We start from the raw sequence: 16907 nt of genomic DNA on the forward strand, positions 1-16907 counted from the left end.
ATATATTATCTTTTGGACTTTAGATACTATTTTATTTAGCCTTTAGGATTTAATGAGTGTCATGTTCAAATATAAATAGGCCTTCAGGGTTTCGGTCCCCAAGATACCAAAGTCGTCTTTGTTACTCTTTCCCCATCAAAAGAGTCATAATTCAGCCGCCTAAGAATACAGAAGACTTTGGTTGAGGAAGATCAAAAGAACCACAAGATTCAAATTCTTTCATCAATTTCTGACTCTTATGAATAAAGATACGTTTTCACATTATGTTATATTTTTGGTGATTTAATATGGATGATCTGAATTATTGGAATTAATTTATTTCAACAATTTAAACTTAATTTTATTTTATCACAATATCTTACATTTTCATTTCAATTAAGAATTTTACATATGTGAAAGAGTTATTAAAGTAAGCCAATATGGGCTAAAATAGTAAATAAGACTAATATATTTTTTTGAGAGGAGAAAAATAGCTACCCGATTCAACTTAAATAAATTAGTATGTTAAATTAGTAATTTTAAAAATGAAACATGTTGCTTACAAAAAAAAAGACATCTACTTATAATAAATATGATACATATATTGAAATCAAATTTTAATTTGAAGCAACTAAATAAATTTATAGTTTTCTTTAAAAAAAAGTTATATTTTTTAAGAATAAAAAAAATAAAATAAAATATAAAAACACGTGACAATCTACTGAGGTGTGAAGTCATGGGTGGATCCCAAGATGAATCGGATCAAAATTAACTAATTTTTACTTAAAGAATTACAGAATTAGGATGAAAATTAACTTGAAATTTTACAAGCTCTACTCACAATTTTACGGTTTTATTATTTTATATATGGTTTATGTAATAATATGGCCTAATATCAAATAGTATTTATAATTTTAATATAATTTGGCGTGCATTGGACAGGAGAATAAAATAAAAGAGGGAGATGCTCCCTTGAAGAAAGACGCTTAAAATATTTTTTTTTTATAAAGATACTTATGTGTCGTATTATTATTGGACGTATTAATGAATTAATTATTTTTGAATTTTTTAACAAATTAGAATAAAACTGATTTTTTCATAACAATAACAATAAATCTAATTGTTATCAGATTCAGTCGAACCGACTAATTTATCTAACCCACTGAATTATGATATTTTATTTTTTTTAAAATAAAAATCAAAGATATATTTATCTTTTTATCAAAAAGTTTAAATATAATTCGATTTAAATTGTGTAAATTAATCGAATTAAATCGAGTCTAATAATTATAATGCGAACAATTAAATTTATTATTATTATTATAATAAATCGATTTTATTCTAGTTTATTAAAAAATAAATTATTAATCAATTTAATAAAAATGTTCAATAATAACACAACACATATAAACAACACATATAAACGTCTTAAAAAAAAAAAAAAAAGGACATTTTTAGAGTTTTTATATCGGAGTAGTCTCCCAATAAAACTAGTTAGAATTACTTTTGGAACGTAAGATGATTGAAACAATAAAAATTACTAGGGAAACCAAAAAACCAGTGAAAATTAACTAAACCTTGTACTATTAGATTTCGCTGCATGAAACAAATGATCATACCAAAACTCCCTCTGATAAATTATGTCTTTAAAGTTTAAATCCTTAAATAACATGAAATTACTAAGCATGCCTACCCTTTTAATTAATCCATATAGTGGAAGGAAAACTCAAATCACTTGTGTTGACTCCCAATGTTCCTTCTTCTCAAATTTGAATCTCTTGTTTTTGGCAACATGCTGAAGAAGATCACAAACTTGCCTTGAAGATGGCCTCTCCTGTGGTGCAGTTTTTGTACACTGCATGGCTATCTCAACCACTTGGAACGCCGCGAACTCCTCCGTGGGTAAAGACGGCTTCAGCTCAGGATCTATGAGCTCCTGACGCATGGCGGCATCTTGGTTGTGGAAGTGCATCTCCACCCATCTCACCATGTCCATGTTTCCCCTGAAAGCTTCATCTGTTGGCATTTTGCCACTTACAAGTTCCATAAACACAATTCCCATACTGTACACGTCACTCTTCTCTGTTGCCTTCATTGTGTATGCATACTCTGATGGACAATATCCCAATATTAGTTAACTTCCTCATCAAGTAACAATTCTACTATTGCTATAATTCTAAGTCCTAACAAACCTATGTAATTGTTATTCAACTAAGTTTGATCCTACTAAATGAGTTGGACATCTTTGGTAAAAAATAATAAGTTGGATAAAACAATTTGAGAGAAAGAAGAGTTATAATGAGCAGCATGGTGATTATTACCAGGGGCTATGTAACCATAAGAGCCAGCAAAACAGGAAGTGGAGTCAGAATTGTCAATGAGTGCTTTTGCAAGTCCAAAATCTCCCAAATGTGCATCCATATTTGAATCCAGCAATATGTTACTGGTCTTGATGTCCCTATGAATAATCTTTGGAACACAATCATGATGAAGGTACTCTAATCCATGAGCCAATCCCACAGCAATTCTGAACCTTGCATCCCAATCAAGAATCCCTTTTTCCTTCAATGTTCTTCCATGAAGCCAATCCCACACACTCCCATTCTTCATGTACTCATATATCAGCAGATTCCAACCTGAACATCCTTTCTTTCTGTCGCTACAACAACCAATCAGTTTCACCAAATGTCTATGCCTAATCCTCCCCAAAGTCTTCATTTCTCTTATGAAGCTCTTGTTTAAGAGATACTCATCTTTGAATGAAATCTTCTTCACAGCTACTGTCTCTCCGGTGGCCCATTCGGCTCGGTACACCGTCCCGGAACCTCCAGAACCAATGATGAATTCCTCACTTAGATTGTTTGTAGCATCCATGATATCTTCCCACCTGAATTCTCGGTTCCCACCAATGTTAAGAGGAAGCAGAAACCGCTTCTTTGCATGTGAAGAAGAGGAGTAAATGCAATTCACTTCACCAAACTTCCTAAAAATTTCTTGCTTGTTTTTAAGGAAAACTCTGCCTGCAAACATTAGTATTGCAATTGCAACAATACTTGAAACGGAAGAGACTATAACTAGTGCTGACAGACTCATCATTGGTAGCTTATTGCTGTAACCATTGCCTTTGCAGCACTTAGAGGCGCCGCAAAGGCGAAGGTTCCCGGCAAAAGCTTCCAAAGGCCAGCGGCGGCGGAATTGCATATCCAGCTGGCCTTGTAAATTATTGTAAGAGAGATCAAGTTGATCCAAGCTTGACATTTCACCAAGCAGCAGAGGGACTCCACCACTGAGTTGATTGTGGGAAAGATTAAGAGCTTGCAATTTCAAAAGCGAACGAATTGAACTTGGGATCTCACCAGAGAGATTATTGTAACTGAGGTCCAGAATGTTCTGAAGATTCTGGAGGTTTCCAATCTCAAATGGAATCTCACCACTGAATCCATTTCTTGAAAGCTGCAGCTCATAAAGGTTGATTAGCCTACCAACTGTTTGAGGAATTGACCCAGTGAGATTGTTTTGGCCAAGCCTAAGGACATTCAGTGATGTAAGATTACCAATATGCCCTGGGAGGCTTCCATTAAGGGAATTTCCATCAAGGCAGAGTACTAGCAACTTTGTACAATTGAATAGGCCTAATGGAAGAGACCCAGAAAGTTGATTGAACGAGAGCTTAAGCTCTCCCAGTTCCGGCAAGGTTCCGAGCCACGATGGTATCTGTCCGGTCAGCGAATTGTTGTTCAGATCAATGTGGGAAAGATTGTGACACAAGGAAAGCTCATCTGGTATTGGTCCAGAGAATGAGTTTCTTGATAAGTCTAACAATGTCATCTCAGTGATTTTCCCCAATGTCCTTGGAATTTCACCAGAAAATCTATTGTTACCTAATCTGAGCCTATCAAGAGAATGTGAATTTCCCAATTGAAAAGGAATCACACCATCAAATTTATTATCAGTTACATCAAAGGAAAGAAATGAACTTGAGCTACACAATGGAGCCAAACTACCATTAAGCTTGTTCCTTGAAAGGTTCACTCTTGTCAAGTTTGCTACATTTGCAAGCTGGTGAGGAAGATTGCCTTCAAGAGAATTGTTGTATAGCATGAGCTGATCCAATCCTCTCAGGAACCCTAATGTTGCCGGAATTGAACCTGATAGTTGATTATTTGCCAGATCAATCATCTTCATCTTTTGACAGTTACCAAGTGTGGCAGGAATTTTCCCCTCAAGGTTATTATTCCTAAGGTGAAACCAATTCAACTCTTTAAGCCTTCCAATAGTGATTGGAATCCCACCACTGAATTGGTTCCCAAAAAGATCAATTAATTGCAACCCTAGACAGTTACCAATCTCCAAAGGTATCTGCCCAGATAACTGATTCTCAAAAAGGGATAAACTTTGCAACTTGCCAAGCTTCCCAATCTCTCTAGGAAAAGAACCATTCAACTTGTTTCTGTACAAATAAATTTCCTCCAAATTTGTAAGGTTCCCAATAATGAAGGGAGAGATTGAACCACTGAGAGAGTTATTAGCCAAATCAAGAACCTTCAATGATACACACTCAGCTAACTCAATTGGAATCACACCATGAAGCCCACAATCTGAAATACTCAAAGACACCAACTTTGATGCATTATTGGAACACATAGTACTGGGAATAGTACTACCATGAAACTGGTTCCAAGAGAGACTCAAGTTCTGTAACTCTCTCAAGTTTCCAAACTCACCTGGAATCTCTCCAGTGAGATTGTTCATCGACAAGTCCAGAATTTGAAGCTTGCCCAGTTGAAAAAGAGACTTTGGAATGTTACCCACAAACTGGTTATCCATGAGGACCAAGTCAGTGAGTTCACTCAGCTCCCCGAGTTGACTCGGTAACTGACCCGTCAGCTTGTTACTTGCAAGGTTGAGTATCTGGAGATTGGAGCAGTTCCCTAACTCAACGGGAATCGTCCCCGTCAACATATTTCCCTTAAGAACCAGCTGCTGCAACTCGGTGAGTCGACCCAGATGAGTTGGAATCGTTCCAGCGAGTGCGTTATAGGCGAGTCCAAGAAAGTTAAGCTTGACGAGGTTCCCAAGCGAAGGAGGAATAAAACCAGTGAGTAGGTTATCACCGAGTTTGAGGATTCGGAGAGCGAGCATGGAGCCGAACTCGGCGGGAACGTGACCGGTGAGTTGGTTGGAGAGAAGAAGAAGCGACTCCAATGAAGTGAGGTTAGTGAGAGTGACAGGGATGGGACCCACAAGACCGTTAGAAGAGAGGTCAAGATGAAGAAGAGATTGTAAACGAGAGAGTGACGGTGATATTGAGCCATTGAGTGAAGAGGAAGATAGGTTGATTCCCACGACGGTTTTATCATCATTGCATGTGATTCCATTCCATGAACAGTAGTTAGTGTTGTTGAATCTCCAATCCGCCAGCACCTTCAGTGGGTCTTGAAGAAACGATGATTTCACGTCCAAAAGAACCTTGAGAGTAGTTTCAGTTACGTTGTTGGCGCCATTAGAAAGGCCCAGGAAGAAGAATAGTAGTAGTAGTATCATTAGTGAAAGGTTTAATAATGATGATGGTGATGGTGTTTAGTTTGTGAGAAGAAGAATGAAGTTGATAGTAATATTTGATAATGAAAAAAGTAAGGTAAAGTTAATGTTAGAAGGTTGGGAAGCGGTGGTGGTTGGGTTTACAGTTTCTTGGATTGTGTGGGAATTGGCAGAGAAATGAATGAAGATTGAAGGAAGTATGGTTTGTGTTATGTGAAAGAGTGCAGTATTGTCAATAAATGATGGAAAATAAGTAGCCATGTCTGCTACTTGTGTATTGTGTTATTTAATTAGCTATATATACACCAAGGAGAAAGATAAGGAGAATCCACTCAATCCAGTGAGAACGAAAGCCAATAGTAGTTCAATTTCCCTTGATAGGAATTGGTTTCAGTTTATATTGGCTATAACAAAGTCTAATGAATGTAGTGCCTCACAAATTAAAAGCATTGTAATATATTTCCACTCTACATACATACATTGTTAAATTCCTTTCTTACAATATTTTTGTCTTATATTTAAATTGACATTAAATATCTTTTATTTTTCTTTACTAAAAATATTGCTCTTCTAACCCTTTTTTGTTTTCATATTTCTAACGTCATGTAGAGTCAAATTGTATTTATTGGTTGGATCATCATCATCTACCAAAACTAACGTGTCGTGCGTTTGGTCTTTTTGATTGGTTGCATGTTCTTTGTGTTATAAAACCTTTTAAATACTGTGTCTTCAATCTTCATTAGTATTTTTCCACTGAATGAATCAAAACTGTGTGCTACTGTTCTTTTGTTTTTAATAAGCCAGAAATTCTTGTGTTTTCTGGCCAACATTTAACCATCAAAATAAAAATAGATGATTTTTTATCATTAGATGTAATCTCACACCATTAAAAATATTATTGATGACTAATTGATGGTTACAAAACACTAAAATTATTGGCACCTAGTGTTTCTCTTTTTTTTTTTCTTAATTAGGCTATTTGACTTTGTATTACGTTATTTACCCAAATCTACTATAGAGAGTAAGGATATGTAAATAATTCTCATCAACAATTAAATTAACAATTATCGAAAAGAAAGATAAATATATATACATATTTCCTGTACTCTAGAGTTTTTTTTATAGGAATTATTGATGTAATAATTTTCTTTTTAAGAACATATTGATAAGAATAAAGTTGCACTGTATGAAAAAATTGTGGCCATTATGTGTATTTTAGACTAGGGGTGCACAGACCCGGCCCGGCCCGAAGGCCCGACCCGGTCCCGAACACTTTTGGGGCTAATTTGGTGTGATTTCATCGGGTTTAGGGTCGGGTAAGGGTCTCAAAAATAGACCCGATCATTATTTCGGGTCGGGTCCGGGTCATAGCTCGGGTCACCCGAAGTCGGCCCGGTGACCCGGTCATCATACACAATTAATATTTTGTGTTATTAGTGATGGATCATGACTAATCTTATGTGGAATTTAAGTATTGTAAATCTTAATATTTTGTGTTATTAGTCATTATAAAACTATAAGTTAATGTTTTATGTTTATAATGTATAAGACTTTAGACTAATGCATAATATTGTGTTATTTGTATTGATTTAAATATTTGGTATTATTAGACAATATTAGTATTGATTGTGGTTATACTTTAGTATTGATTGTGGTTATGCTTTAATTTTGAAGAAGGGTTGGTTCTTGTTATATTTTTCTAAGTGAATTTTACCATGTTAAATAATGGTTGGAGTCTTGAAAATTTGGATATTTTTACATGCTAGCTTACAAGAAGGTATCAACGTAATGTAATGTTAACGGCCTGGTTTTCACCCGGTTTTCACCCGGTTTTTACCCGGTATAATTGTGGCCCGAAAGTGTATTGGTTTCATCGGGTCTAGGGCCGGGTTCGGGTCTAATAAATAGACCCGGTGTATATTTCGGGTCGGGTCTGGATCACATCAAACCCGGCTTCACCCGGCCCATGTGCACCCCTATTTTAGACATTATGAAAAGTTGCACTGTATTTTATGTCATTTTTATTGAACCGTACAATGTTATGATTATACTAATTCCATGGATCATATCTTGTTTTGGATTGTCTAAGGTTTGGCGCGCGAGTGTGGTCTCTCTTGGGTCTTCTTTTCACACTTTCTGAATCTTCTGATTGGTTTCGGCTGATTCAATTCTGAATGAGTAGAAATTTTATGTGACAAAGCCCGTTAAATAATTAAAAAAAAAAACAACTATGTGTATCTATGAATTTTATAAATACTGACAAAAATATCTATTAAATATTAAAATTAATGTTATACTTATAAAAGATGAATTTTATACGACAAAAATATCTAAATTTTAATTTTTGTTAATTTTTAAAATTTTCAAATTATCCTCACAGTTTATTTTCAACTTTAACTCCATTATTGTCATTTCTTTTTCAAATTCTAAACTTTCTCAAAGTCTTCCGGTACAAATAATTATTTTTTCATATAAGTAAAATTACTTAGATGGAGATATTTTTATATAAAAATAATAAATAAAATTCGTTAAATAATTTAATATATTTAATTAAATTCTTTAATATTATACACCTTCTATTTGTGTTGACTAAATTATATTATTATTCTGGAAGAGTGAAGCCTCGCCAGCTGTTATTGGAATGTCTCCTCTTACTATAGCATTTTCCAAACCAAATTAGAAAACAATAAAAAGAATCCCCAACCTAAAAAAAAGAAAAAAAAAATTATATCAACTAAGTTGTTTCAAATAATGGATAATATGTGTCTTGATTTTTTAAACAACAAATTGAATTTGATTCTTAAAAATAGAATTAAAAGAACGTTCTCTTAGTTGAATTAAGTTCGTATAATAATTCTTAACAATGAAAAAATGAAAAGAAAACTCAAGAAGAAAACTTACCAAACATATTGAATAATGCTCATACGGTGATCAATCATGCAGTCATTAGTCCTCATACCAATGACAAATAATAAAAGAAAACACATATTAATTTATTTCATGCTAGACATGATAGACTTTGCATTAAAAGAAAAAAAAAAGAAAAAAAAAAAAGAGGAAAACAATGCTACATGCTAGGATGTCGTGTATGCATAATAATTTGGTGCGCCCCACGTTTGTCTATATAATACATGTATATACTACTAACCACCAATGCCTCTAATCGTCATGTATATATCACACAGAAGGAAGAAATTTATTATGAAACAATTCATATAAAGTAAATATGGCAAATTCTTCCTTCTTCACATTCCTTCTCCTTTTGCTTCTTTACACCATTGTAGCCTCAGCCAACAATCCTAATGATGATGAGATAGTCCCAAGTGACAATGTGTTCACACTCCAAGTTCCAACATTAGATGATAGCATTTTGGATAATCTTCTTTCTTTTGGTTATTATCTTAAAAGTTGTCCTGAATTTGAATCCATCCTACATAACAAAATCAAAGTATGGATTCAAAAGGATCACACTTTGGCAGCTAGTCTTCTCAGGTTGCATTTTCATGATTGCGCTGTTAGGGTATGTATGTACTTTTCATAACTATTAAACTAAATTTATTTTCGTCACTAACTGATATTTAAAATTCTAAAGCGTGTTGATAAAGCAATGGGCACAGTCGCAGATATGACCCCTGCAAAATCGTGACTAGCTACGCTTTGTTTTTACTTTTGACACGTTTTTAACCGTGACAAAATCTAAATTTTTTTGTAGTGTCTAAACATTAAATTGTAAATTCTCTAAAGAGTGAGCTAAAAAAATAATTTCGACAATAAAAAATGAACTGAGATTGACTAATCCAAAAAATAATTTCTTATATATTTTCATTTATTTTACTCTTATTTTTATAAATGGGATTAGAAATTAGAAAAAAAAAAAAAACCAACATTAGAGATGCTCTTGAATGATTCTTTAAGATCCGAACACAAATTACTTGATCAATTATTTGATACAGGGCTGTGATGGGTCCATTCTATTGGACCATGATGGGAGTGAGAGAAGAGCAGAAGCAAGCAAGAAGCTGAGGGGGTTTAAAGTGATTAATGATATAAAGGAAGAGTTAGAGAGAAGTTGCCCCAACACAGTGTCTTGTGCTGACATTCTAAGTGCAGCTGCAAGGGATGCCACTGTTGAATTGGGTGGACCCTATTGGGCAGTTCCTTATGGTAGAAAAGATGGCAGAATCTCCATTGCTAAAGAAGCTCAAATCATTCCCATTGGCCGTGAAAATATTACTTCTTTGATTGAGTTCTTTCAATCCAAGGGCTTGACTCTCCTTGACTTAGTTGTTCTTTCAGGTAATCTAACTAAATATTTATAACTCAACTATTATTCTTTCAATTTTATTATGGGTTACTTTTATATTACTATTTTTTTAATAACTAACATGTATTCTCTTTGGTTTATTAATTAAAAAATAATTAAAAATTTTAACGTTTTTGACATAAAAAAGACATAATTTTAACCTTTTTAACATAAAAAGAACATAATTACAAAATTAAAAGGATTGTAAGAATTAAAAAAAAGTTATAGGGACCTAATTAAAAATTGGGAAGTTCTATGGTGGCATTGGTTTTGGTGGCCAAGGGTGGTATAAATTTGACCAACAAGTAAAATATTGACACATGGCAAAAAAAAATTAAATCTAAAACTAAAATGATTTTCTCTTTCTTATAATTTCTTATAATTACTTTTATCAAAATAATTTTTTATAATTTTTTTGTAATTATAAAAATAATTTAAAAAAATATTAAAATAATTTTTTAATTATATTTTTAATTATTATTTAATTATTGTTTTTATTTTTAAAAAATAATTTTTTATAATTATTTTTATAATTATTTTTACTAAAATAATTTTTTATAATTATTTTTATTTTATTATTATTATATTTAATAATTTCTAAAAATAATACCAAAATTATTTTTAATTATTTTTATTATTATTTTTTATCAAAATAAATTTTTTTATAATTATTTTTTCTTTTTGTAATTTTGGAAAACTAAAACCAAAATAATATTCTTTCTCTTATAATTTTTTATGATTATTTTTAAACTAACACCAAGAGGGAAAATATCATTTTAGTGTTAGTTTTTTAAAATTATAAAAAAATAAAAATAAATTATTTTTTAGAAATAAAAATAATAATAAAAGTAATTAAAAAATAATTTTGGTGTTATTTTTAGAAATTACTAAAAATAATAATAATAAAAATAATTAAAAAATAAAAATAATAATAAAAAATTATTTTAGTAAAAAAATTATAAAAATTATTTTTAAAAAATAAAAATAATAATAATAAAATAATAATTATAAATTAATTATAAAATTATTTTGGTGTTATTTTTTTAAAATTATTTTTTATAATTATGAAAATAATTATAAGAAATTATTTTGATAAAAATAATCATAAAAAATTACAAGAGAGAGAATTATTTTTATTTTAGATTTAATTTTCTTGTTATATGTCAATATTTTATTTGTTGGTCAAACTTATGCCATTTTTAGCCACTAAAACCAATGCCATTATAGAACTTCCCTTAAAAATTTGGTAAAATTATAAAGACCAACACAATAATTAAATCTTTTTTAACTAAATGTTAACCGTATTTAGTGTATGAATAGTATTATTTTTTAATTTTTTTAACCTTAATTATGATTATTCATAGAATACTATATTTTAACTAATCTTGTTTGAATTGTGTCTATTCATAGACTAGTTGTTTTTGGACATTCCATGCAGTATAGAGTTCAGCCCTATTGTATATCACTAATAACATGTTAATTAAAAAGCAATGATATGGGTAGGTTATTCAGAATCTAATGATAAGATGCATGTAATTGAATTCTTTGATTTGATATAATTCTATGATCAACACTCTTTTGGTTAAAGTGATAGATAAAATGATCCTTTTTCAATAGTATTAAATTTAAATCATCTTAATTTCGCTCTTCTCACCTTTTAATAAGAGAGATTTTTTTTTGTTTACATTATTCCGATGGATCAAAGATTAATAATTCGCTGTAGATCTGAACTTTATTTAAAGGTCTGTCACAAGTTGATAAGTTACTACATGTATAAGGCGGAATTCAAAACTCTCTTTTAACAATAGATATATTAAATCAAATTAATTAAATTTTAAATAATAAAATTTGAGTAGTAGTTAAAGCCCAAAATAAACCAAAAAAAAAGTTTTCAATTCCATGGTTTATTTTCAAGCACCCTTTTAAACCAATAAAGTGCTAGCTAGCTTAGACTTAATTGGGAAATATTAGCAAGAAATTGCTTAAAAATGTTGAACTAAACATTCCTATATTACCAATGCATTTGTAGGGTCTCATACAATTGGAAGAAGTTCATGTGGATCCATTCAATATAGGCTATACAACTACCAAGGGACTGGAAAACCAGACCCAACAATAGATCCAAAGTATCTGAATTTCTTGCAAAGAAAGTGTAGGTGGGCCTCAGAGTATGTGGATCTTGATGCCACAACTCCAAACAAATTTGACAACAATTACTACATTAACCTCAGCAAAAGAATGGGGTTGTTGTACACAGACCAATTGCTTTATTCTGATCCAAGAACTTCACCACTTGTTTCTGCATTGGCTTCAACACCCTCCATTTTCCAACATCAATTTGCTGTGTCTATGTCCAAGTTTGGAGTAATTGATGTTCTCACTGCTCAGGATGAAGGAGAAATCAGGACCAATTGCAATTTTGTCAATGCTTATTGATGAATATTGATTAATTCTCTGTTTTTTTTTTCTTTTATTTGTACTTTGATCTTGTTATTTTCTACTTAATTTCTTCTTTTGGTGCATACTCTTACTGTTGAAATTGTTACATCATATATTAATTTTATTTCAAATGTGACAAAAAATAAGCACGCTAGATGATAATATCAAAACATTAAAGTGAAACTACCACAATGGCCCAAACTTACTGAATTTACAGAAAGGCCCTATCTTACTTGGTTAGAAACCTCCACCAACTTGTTGAAATTAAATTCTTAGCAACGATGGAGGGAGGACTACAACCCTTCAATGGGAATCCTTCTTTTTGAGGACAAATATAAAGCTTGGCCGAGCACTCTCATGTCCATCTTGAAAATCATCGACCTAGGGATGCAACATTATATGGATGTTGAAGTTCTACAAAAATGGTTATACAAATTTCATGTTTTACATTTTTTTCTTAAGTTTTGAAAGTCGAATCGGTGATATAAACTTAAAAATTCAAAAGTTTAATTAAAGTTTAACTCGAGTTGAAATAGAATATAATTAAATAATATATTTATGAGTAAAGTATCATTTTTGGCTCCAACGTTTTGGATAAGTTCTAAAGTTGTCCCTAACGTTTCAATCGTCCTATTTAAGTCCCTGACCTTTCAAAATTGACTCAATGTTGTCCTGCCGTTAAGGATCTGTTAACAGAATTGACGGCAGGACAAAATTGAGACGATTTTGAAACGTTAGGGACTCAAATAGAACGAAAATGTTGGGAACAAAAATGATACATAGAAATAAATTTTAATTTTATTCTTAAATAATTTTATACTTAAAGTTATAAGTTAATATAAAAATATAAAAAAATTTATTTAGAATGAAAGTAGTGTGATGAAGTATAATTTACTTAGATGTGATTAAAAAATAATTGAATATTATATACAGTAAAAAATTGATATTATTTAAGGATAAAATTAAAATTTATTTCTATGTATCATTTTTGTCTCCAACGTTTTCGTTCTATTTGAGTCCTTAACGTTTCAAAATCGTCTCAATTTTGTCCTGCCGTCAATTCTGTTAACGGATCCTTAACGGTAGGACAACATTGAGCCAATTTTGAAACGTTAGGGACTTAAATAGGACGATTGAAATGTTAGGGACAACTTTGGAACTTACTCCAAACGTTGGGGACAAAAATAATACTTTACTCTATATTTATATGATCTGGATCTCAAAATTATGAGTTTTGTACAGTCATTTAATAAAATAATTATTTTTTATATTTAATAAAAAAACAATAACAACAAAAATAGTTTCACACATTTTATATAACAGATAAATTTAATTTTTTCTTTAAAAAAAGAAGCTCAACATATAAAGTGGAGTACAAAGAACATAAACACGGATAAAACAAAATAAATAAAGGAAAGACAAACAAAGCAAACGAACATAAATAATTATCCCTTTGTCATCTCTGCCATTGCCATCAACAACAAAAGGAGTCTGCACCTAACCACTCCTTATAATTCAGAAATGACATGTTAATAATCGGGTTAAGTACTAAAATTGTCCCTAAGGTAAGGTGCGAAAATCAAATTCGTCCCCGATCTTTTTTCGTTATTAAAATCATCCTCAACGTTCAAAAACGCTTTAAAATCATCATTTCCCAAATTCTTGGACCAAAATACCCTCATCATCATCATTCTCCTCTTCACCTTCCTCACCCCACTACCTCCACTGCCAAAACAGAAGCCTACGCCCAACGCGAACCCACCACCACCACCAGCAGTATCATCATGGTCATCATCACCATCATCAGAACTTTTCCCAAAATCAACCAAAATCAACCAGAAGTCCAAGATGAACAAGAACCCACCACCACCACCACCATTATCATCATGGTCATCATCATTATCATCATCAGAAGAAGAACAACAAAACTCAAAACAGAACCCACCACCACCCCCACTATCATCATCAACACCAGAACCCACCATCACCCACACCTCAGAAAACCATAACTCAGAATAATCAACAAATTTACTTTGAACAATAATCAACAAATTCAGCAACAACAATATTCCAAATTTAAGCCAAATCACAAAAAATTAAATTATAGATATTCCAAAATAAATTTCACAAAAAATTCAGAAATTCTACAACAAAAATCCAGTTCACAGAAGAAGGAGAATGAGAAGGAGAAGGAGAAGAAGAAGAAGAATGGGCAAAGAACAGGCGGTGAGGGCGAGGAGGAGGAACAGTGGCGGATCACAGGCGGCAGGGCGGCGGTGCGGCGGGGCGGCGGTATAGCGGTGCGGCAGTGCGGCTTCCCTTCCCTCCCCTCCACCCCCTTCTTGCGCCCCACCCCCTTCTTTCTCTCCCCCCGTTTCTCTTTATACCCCTTTCTTTCCTTTCTTTTTTATTTATTTTATAATTTTTTAAATGAGGGGTAGTTTGGTAATAATAAAAATAAAATTGGTAAAAATGATGATTTTAAAGCGTTTTTGAACGTTGAGGATGGTTTTAATAACGAAAAAAGGTCGGGGACGATTTTGATTTTGACCCAAGACGTTAAGGACGAAAACAATACTTAACCCTTAATAATCTCCTCAACTCCTTTTTCTTTGTTCTGAAAAATCCTTCTGTTTCTTTCTAGCCATATGTTCTAGATGATCATACAAAAGCACATCATCCATCTCTTGCACTCCTCCTTCCTATGTGATATCTCAGTCCAACTTTGGAAATTCTCTTTCAACGTATCTGGACAAGTCCATTGTCTACCAACATATGATATCCAAGCACACCAAACTTGCCAAGAAAAACTACAGCCAAGAAACAAGTGGTGACCATATTCAACACCTTTATTACATAAGACACATAAAGTATCTTGTGGGTTAATAACCCCAAATCGACTCAATCTCTCCTTCGTACTGACCTGCCAGTCAAGACAAACTAAACAAACAACTCTACTTTTGGTGGAACTAGCCCTTTCCAAATAGTCCTAGTAAAATTGTAGCTTGTTATATCCTCCAAAACCATTTTCGCCTGCAACACCTACACAAATGAGTTAGTAGAAAAAACTCCTTGTTTATCATATTTCCACACAACTCTATCCTCTCTACCATATGAAATTCTGACCAGCCTTAATGTATCGTGTAGTTGGTTCACTATATCCAACTCCCATTGGAATAGTCCTCTCCTCCATTAAAAGTTTCATATTCACTCTAACCCATCTTAAAACTCACAATCCCCTATCACCAATCCTCTTTGATTTGAAACTGAGAAGGGTCTTGGAAAACGATCTTTTAAAGAAACTCCAAGAAGCCAGACATCCTCCCAGAAATGAGTTCCTCTCCCATCACCAACCTCAATAGACAGTCCAGTAATCATCTTTTGTCTAACTTCTTGGTTCGTGAACTGTAACTGACAAATATCCCTTCACAGACCTTCCGAGTAGGTAATTCCTGGGTGGACAGAGGAACATTTGGATTCAGGTTATTATAGGAGCAGGCCACCTTCTTCCACAACGGGTACTCCTCCTTTGAAAAGCGCTACCACCACCTAAACAGAAGAGCTGTGTTGCGAACCAAAGCATCTCCAACTCCCAACCCTCCTAGCCTTTTAGGAGCCTACACCACTTCCCACTTAATCAAAGCCATACCATTCCTCCCATCCTCCTTACTCTATAGAAATTTTTTTTGCAGAGAAATTAGCTTCTCTGCAACAGCCTTAGGCATTTTATATAAGCTCAAATAATAAGTCGGAAGGCTATTCAACATAGATTTGATAAGCACCAACTTACTGGCTTTATTAGAGCCTTTACTTTTCAGAGGCTAATTTTTTCTTCCACGTTGTCTATTATTAGCTTCCAAGTCTTAACTAACCTCGGATTTGCTCCTAGCAAGATACCCAGATATTTAAATGGGAGAGTGGCTTCCTTACAGCCCAACATACTACACATACGTTGTATCCACTTCTCGTCACAATTAATAGAAATCAAGCTAGATTTATCAAAATTAATGCTTAAACCTGACATCAGCTCAAAGCACCGAAGCAGCCTCTTGTAATTCTTAATGGTCTCTTCCTTGGATGGGCAGAACAAAATAGTATCATCTGCAAAATGAAGATGCGACAACTCAATATGATCTCTCCCAACCAACAACTGAGATATGCAACCGTTTCTAACAGCTTCTCCAATCATCCTATGAACAAAAAAAGAGACAGAGAATCGCCTTGTCGCAGGCCTCTTTCCATCTTGAATGGCTTAGAAGGCGAGTCGTTTATCAACATTGACATAGAACACATACTGGCACACTCCATAACCCAACTTCTCCATCTTCGTCCAAATCCCATCTTTTGCAATACAAGGTCCATAAAACTCCACTTGACTCTATCATATGCTTTCTGGAAATCTAACTTTATTATTGCCACTTTCTTCTTCCTTAGTTTGATCCACTGAACAGTTTCGTACGCAATGAGGGCCCATCATGAATCTTCCGACCCTTGACAAAAGCACTCTATGTCTCGCCTACTAGCTCTGGCATAACTGCTCGCATTCTCCTAACTAGCAGATTCGAGATTACCTTATACACACACCCCACCACCATACTGATTGGTTGAAAGTCTTTGATTTTCTTAGCACCAGTAAATTTGGGGG

At 33.1% G+C, this 16907-nt stretch overlaps 2 protein-coding genes across 2 annotated transcripts; one reads left to right on the forward strand and one right to left on the reverse strand.

Annotated features, from left to right (window-relative positions):
* Positions 1–1540: 1540 nt before the first annotated feature.
* LOC112741788 (uncharacterized) lies at positions 1541–5947 on the reverse strand. Its single transcript, XM_025790902.3, has 2 exons — positions 2301–5947; positions 1541–2088 (listed from the first exon to the last, which is right to left on the reverse strand). Exons 1-2 carry the CDS (start codon positions 5521–5523, stop codon positions 1706–1708), a joined length of 3606 nt encoding a protein of 1201 aa, XP_025646687.1. The 5' UTR covers positions 5524–5947; the 3' UTR covers positions 1541–1705.
* A 2693-nt stretch (positions 5948–8640) lies between these two features.
* Positions 8641–12345, forward strand: LOC112741789 (peroxidase 7-like). Its single transcript, XM_025790903.3, has 3 exons — positions 8641–9040; positions 9474–9816; positions 11853–12345. The coding sequence occupies exons 1-3, from the start codon at positions 8747–8749 to the stop codon at positions 12257–12259; spliced, it is 1044 nt and encodes a 347-aa protein (XP_025646688.1). The 5' UTR covers positions 8641–8746; the 3' UTR covers positions 12260–12345.
* Positions 12346–16907: the final 4562 nt, after the last annotated feature.

The sequence above is a fragment of the Arachis hypogaea genome, chromosome 14 (genome assembly GCF_003086295.3).
Source record: "Arachis hypogaea cultivar Tifrunner chromosome 14, arahy.Tifrunner.gnm2.J5K5, whole genome shotgun sequence".
Lineage (NCBI taxonomy): Eukaryota > Viridiplantae > Streptophyta > Magnoliopsida > Fabales > Fabaceae > Arachis > Arachis hypogaea.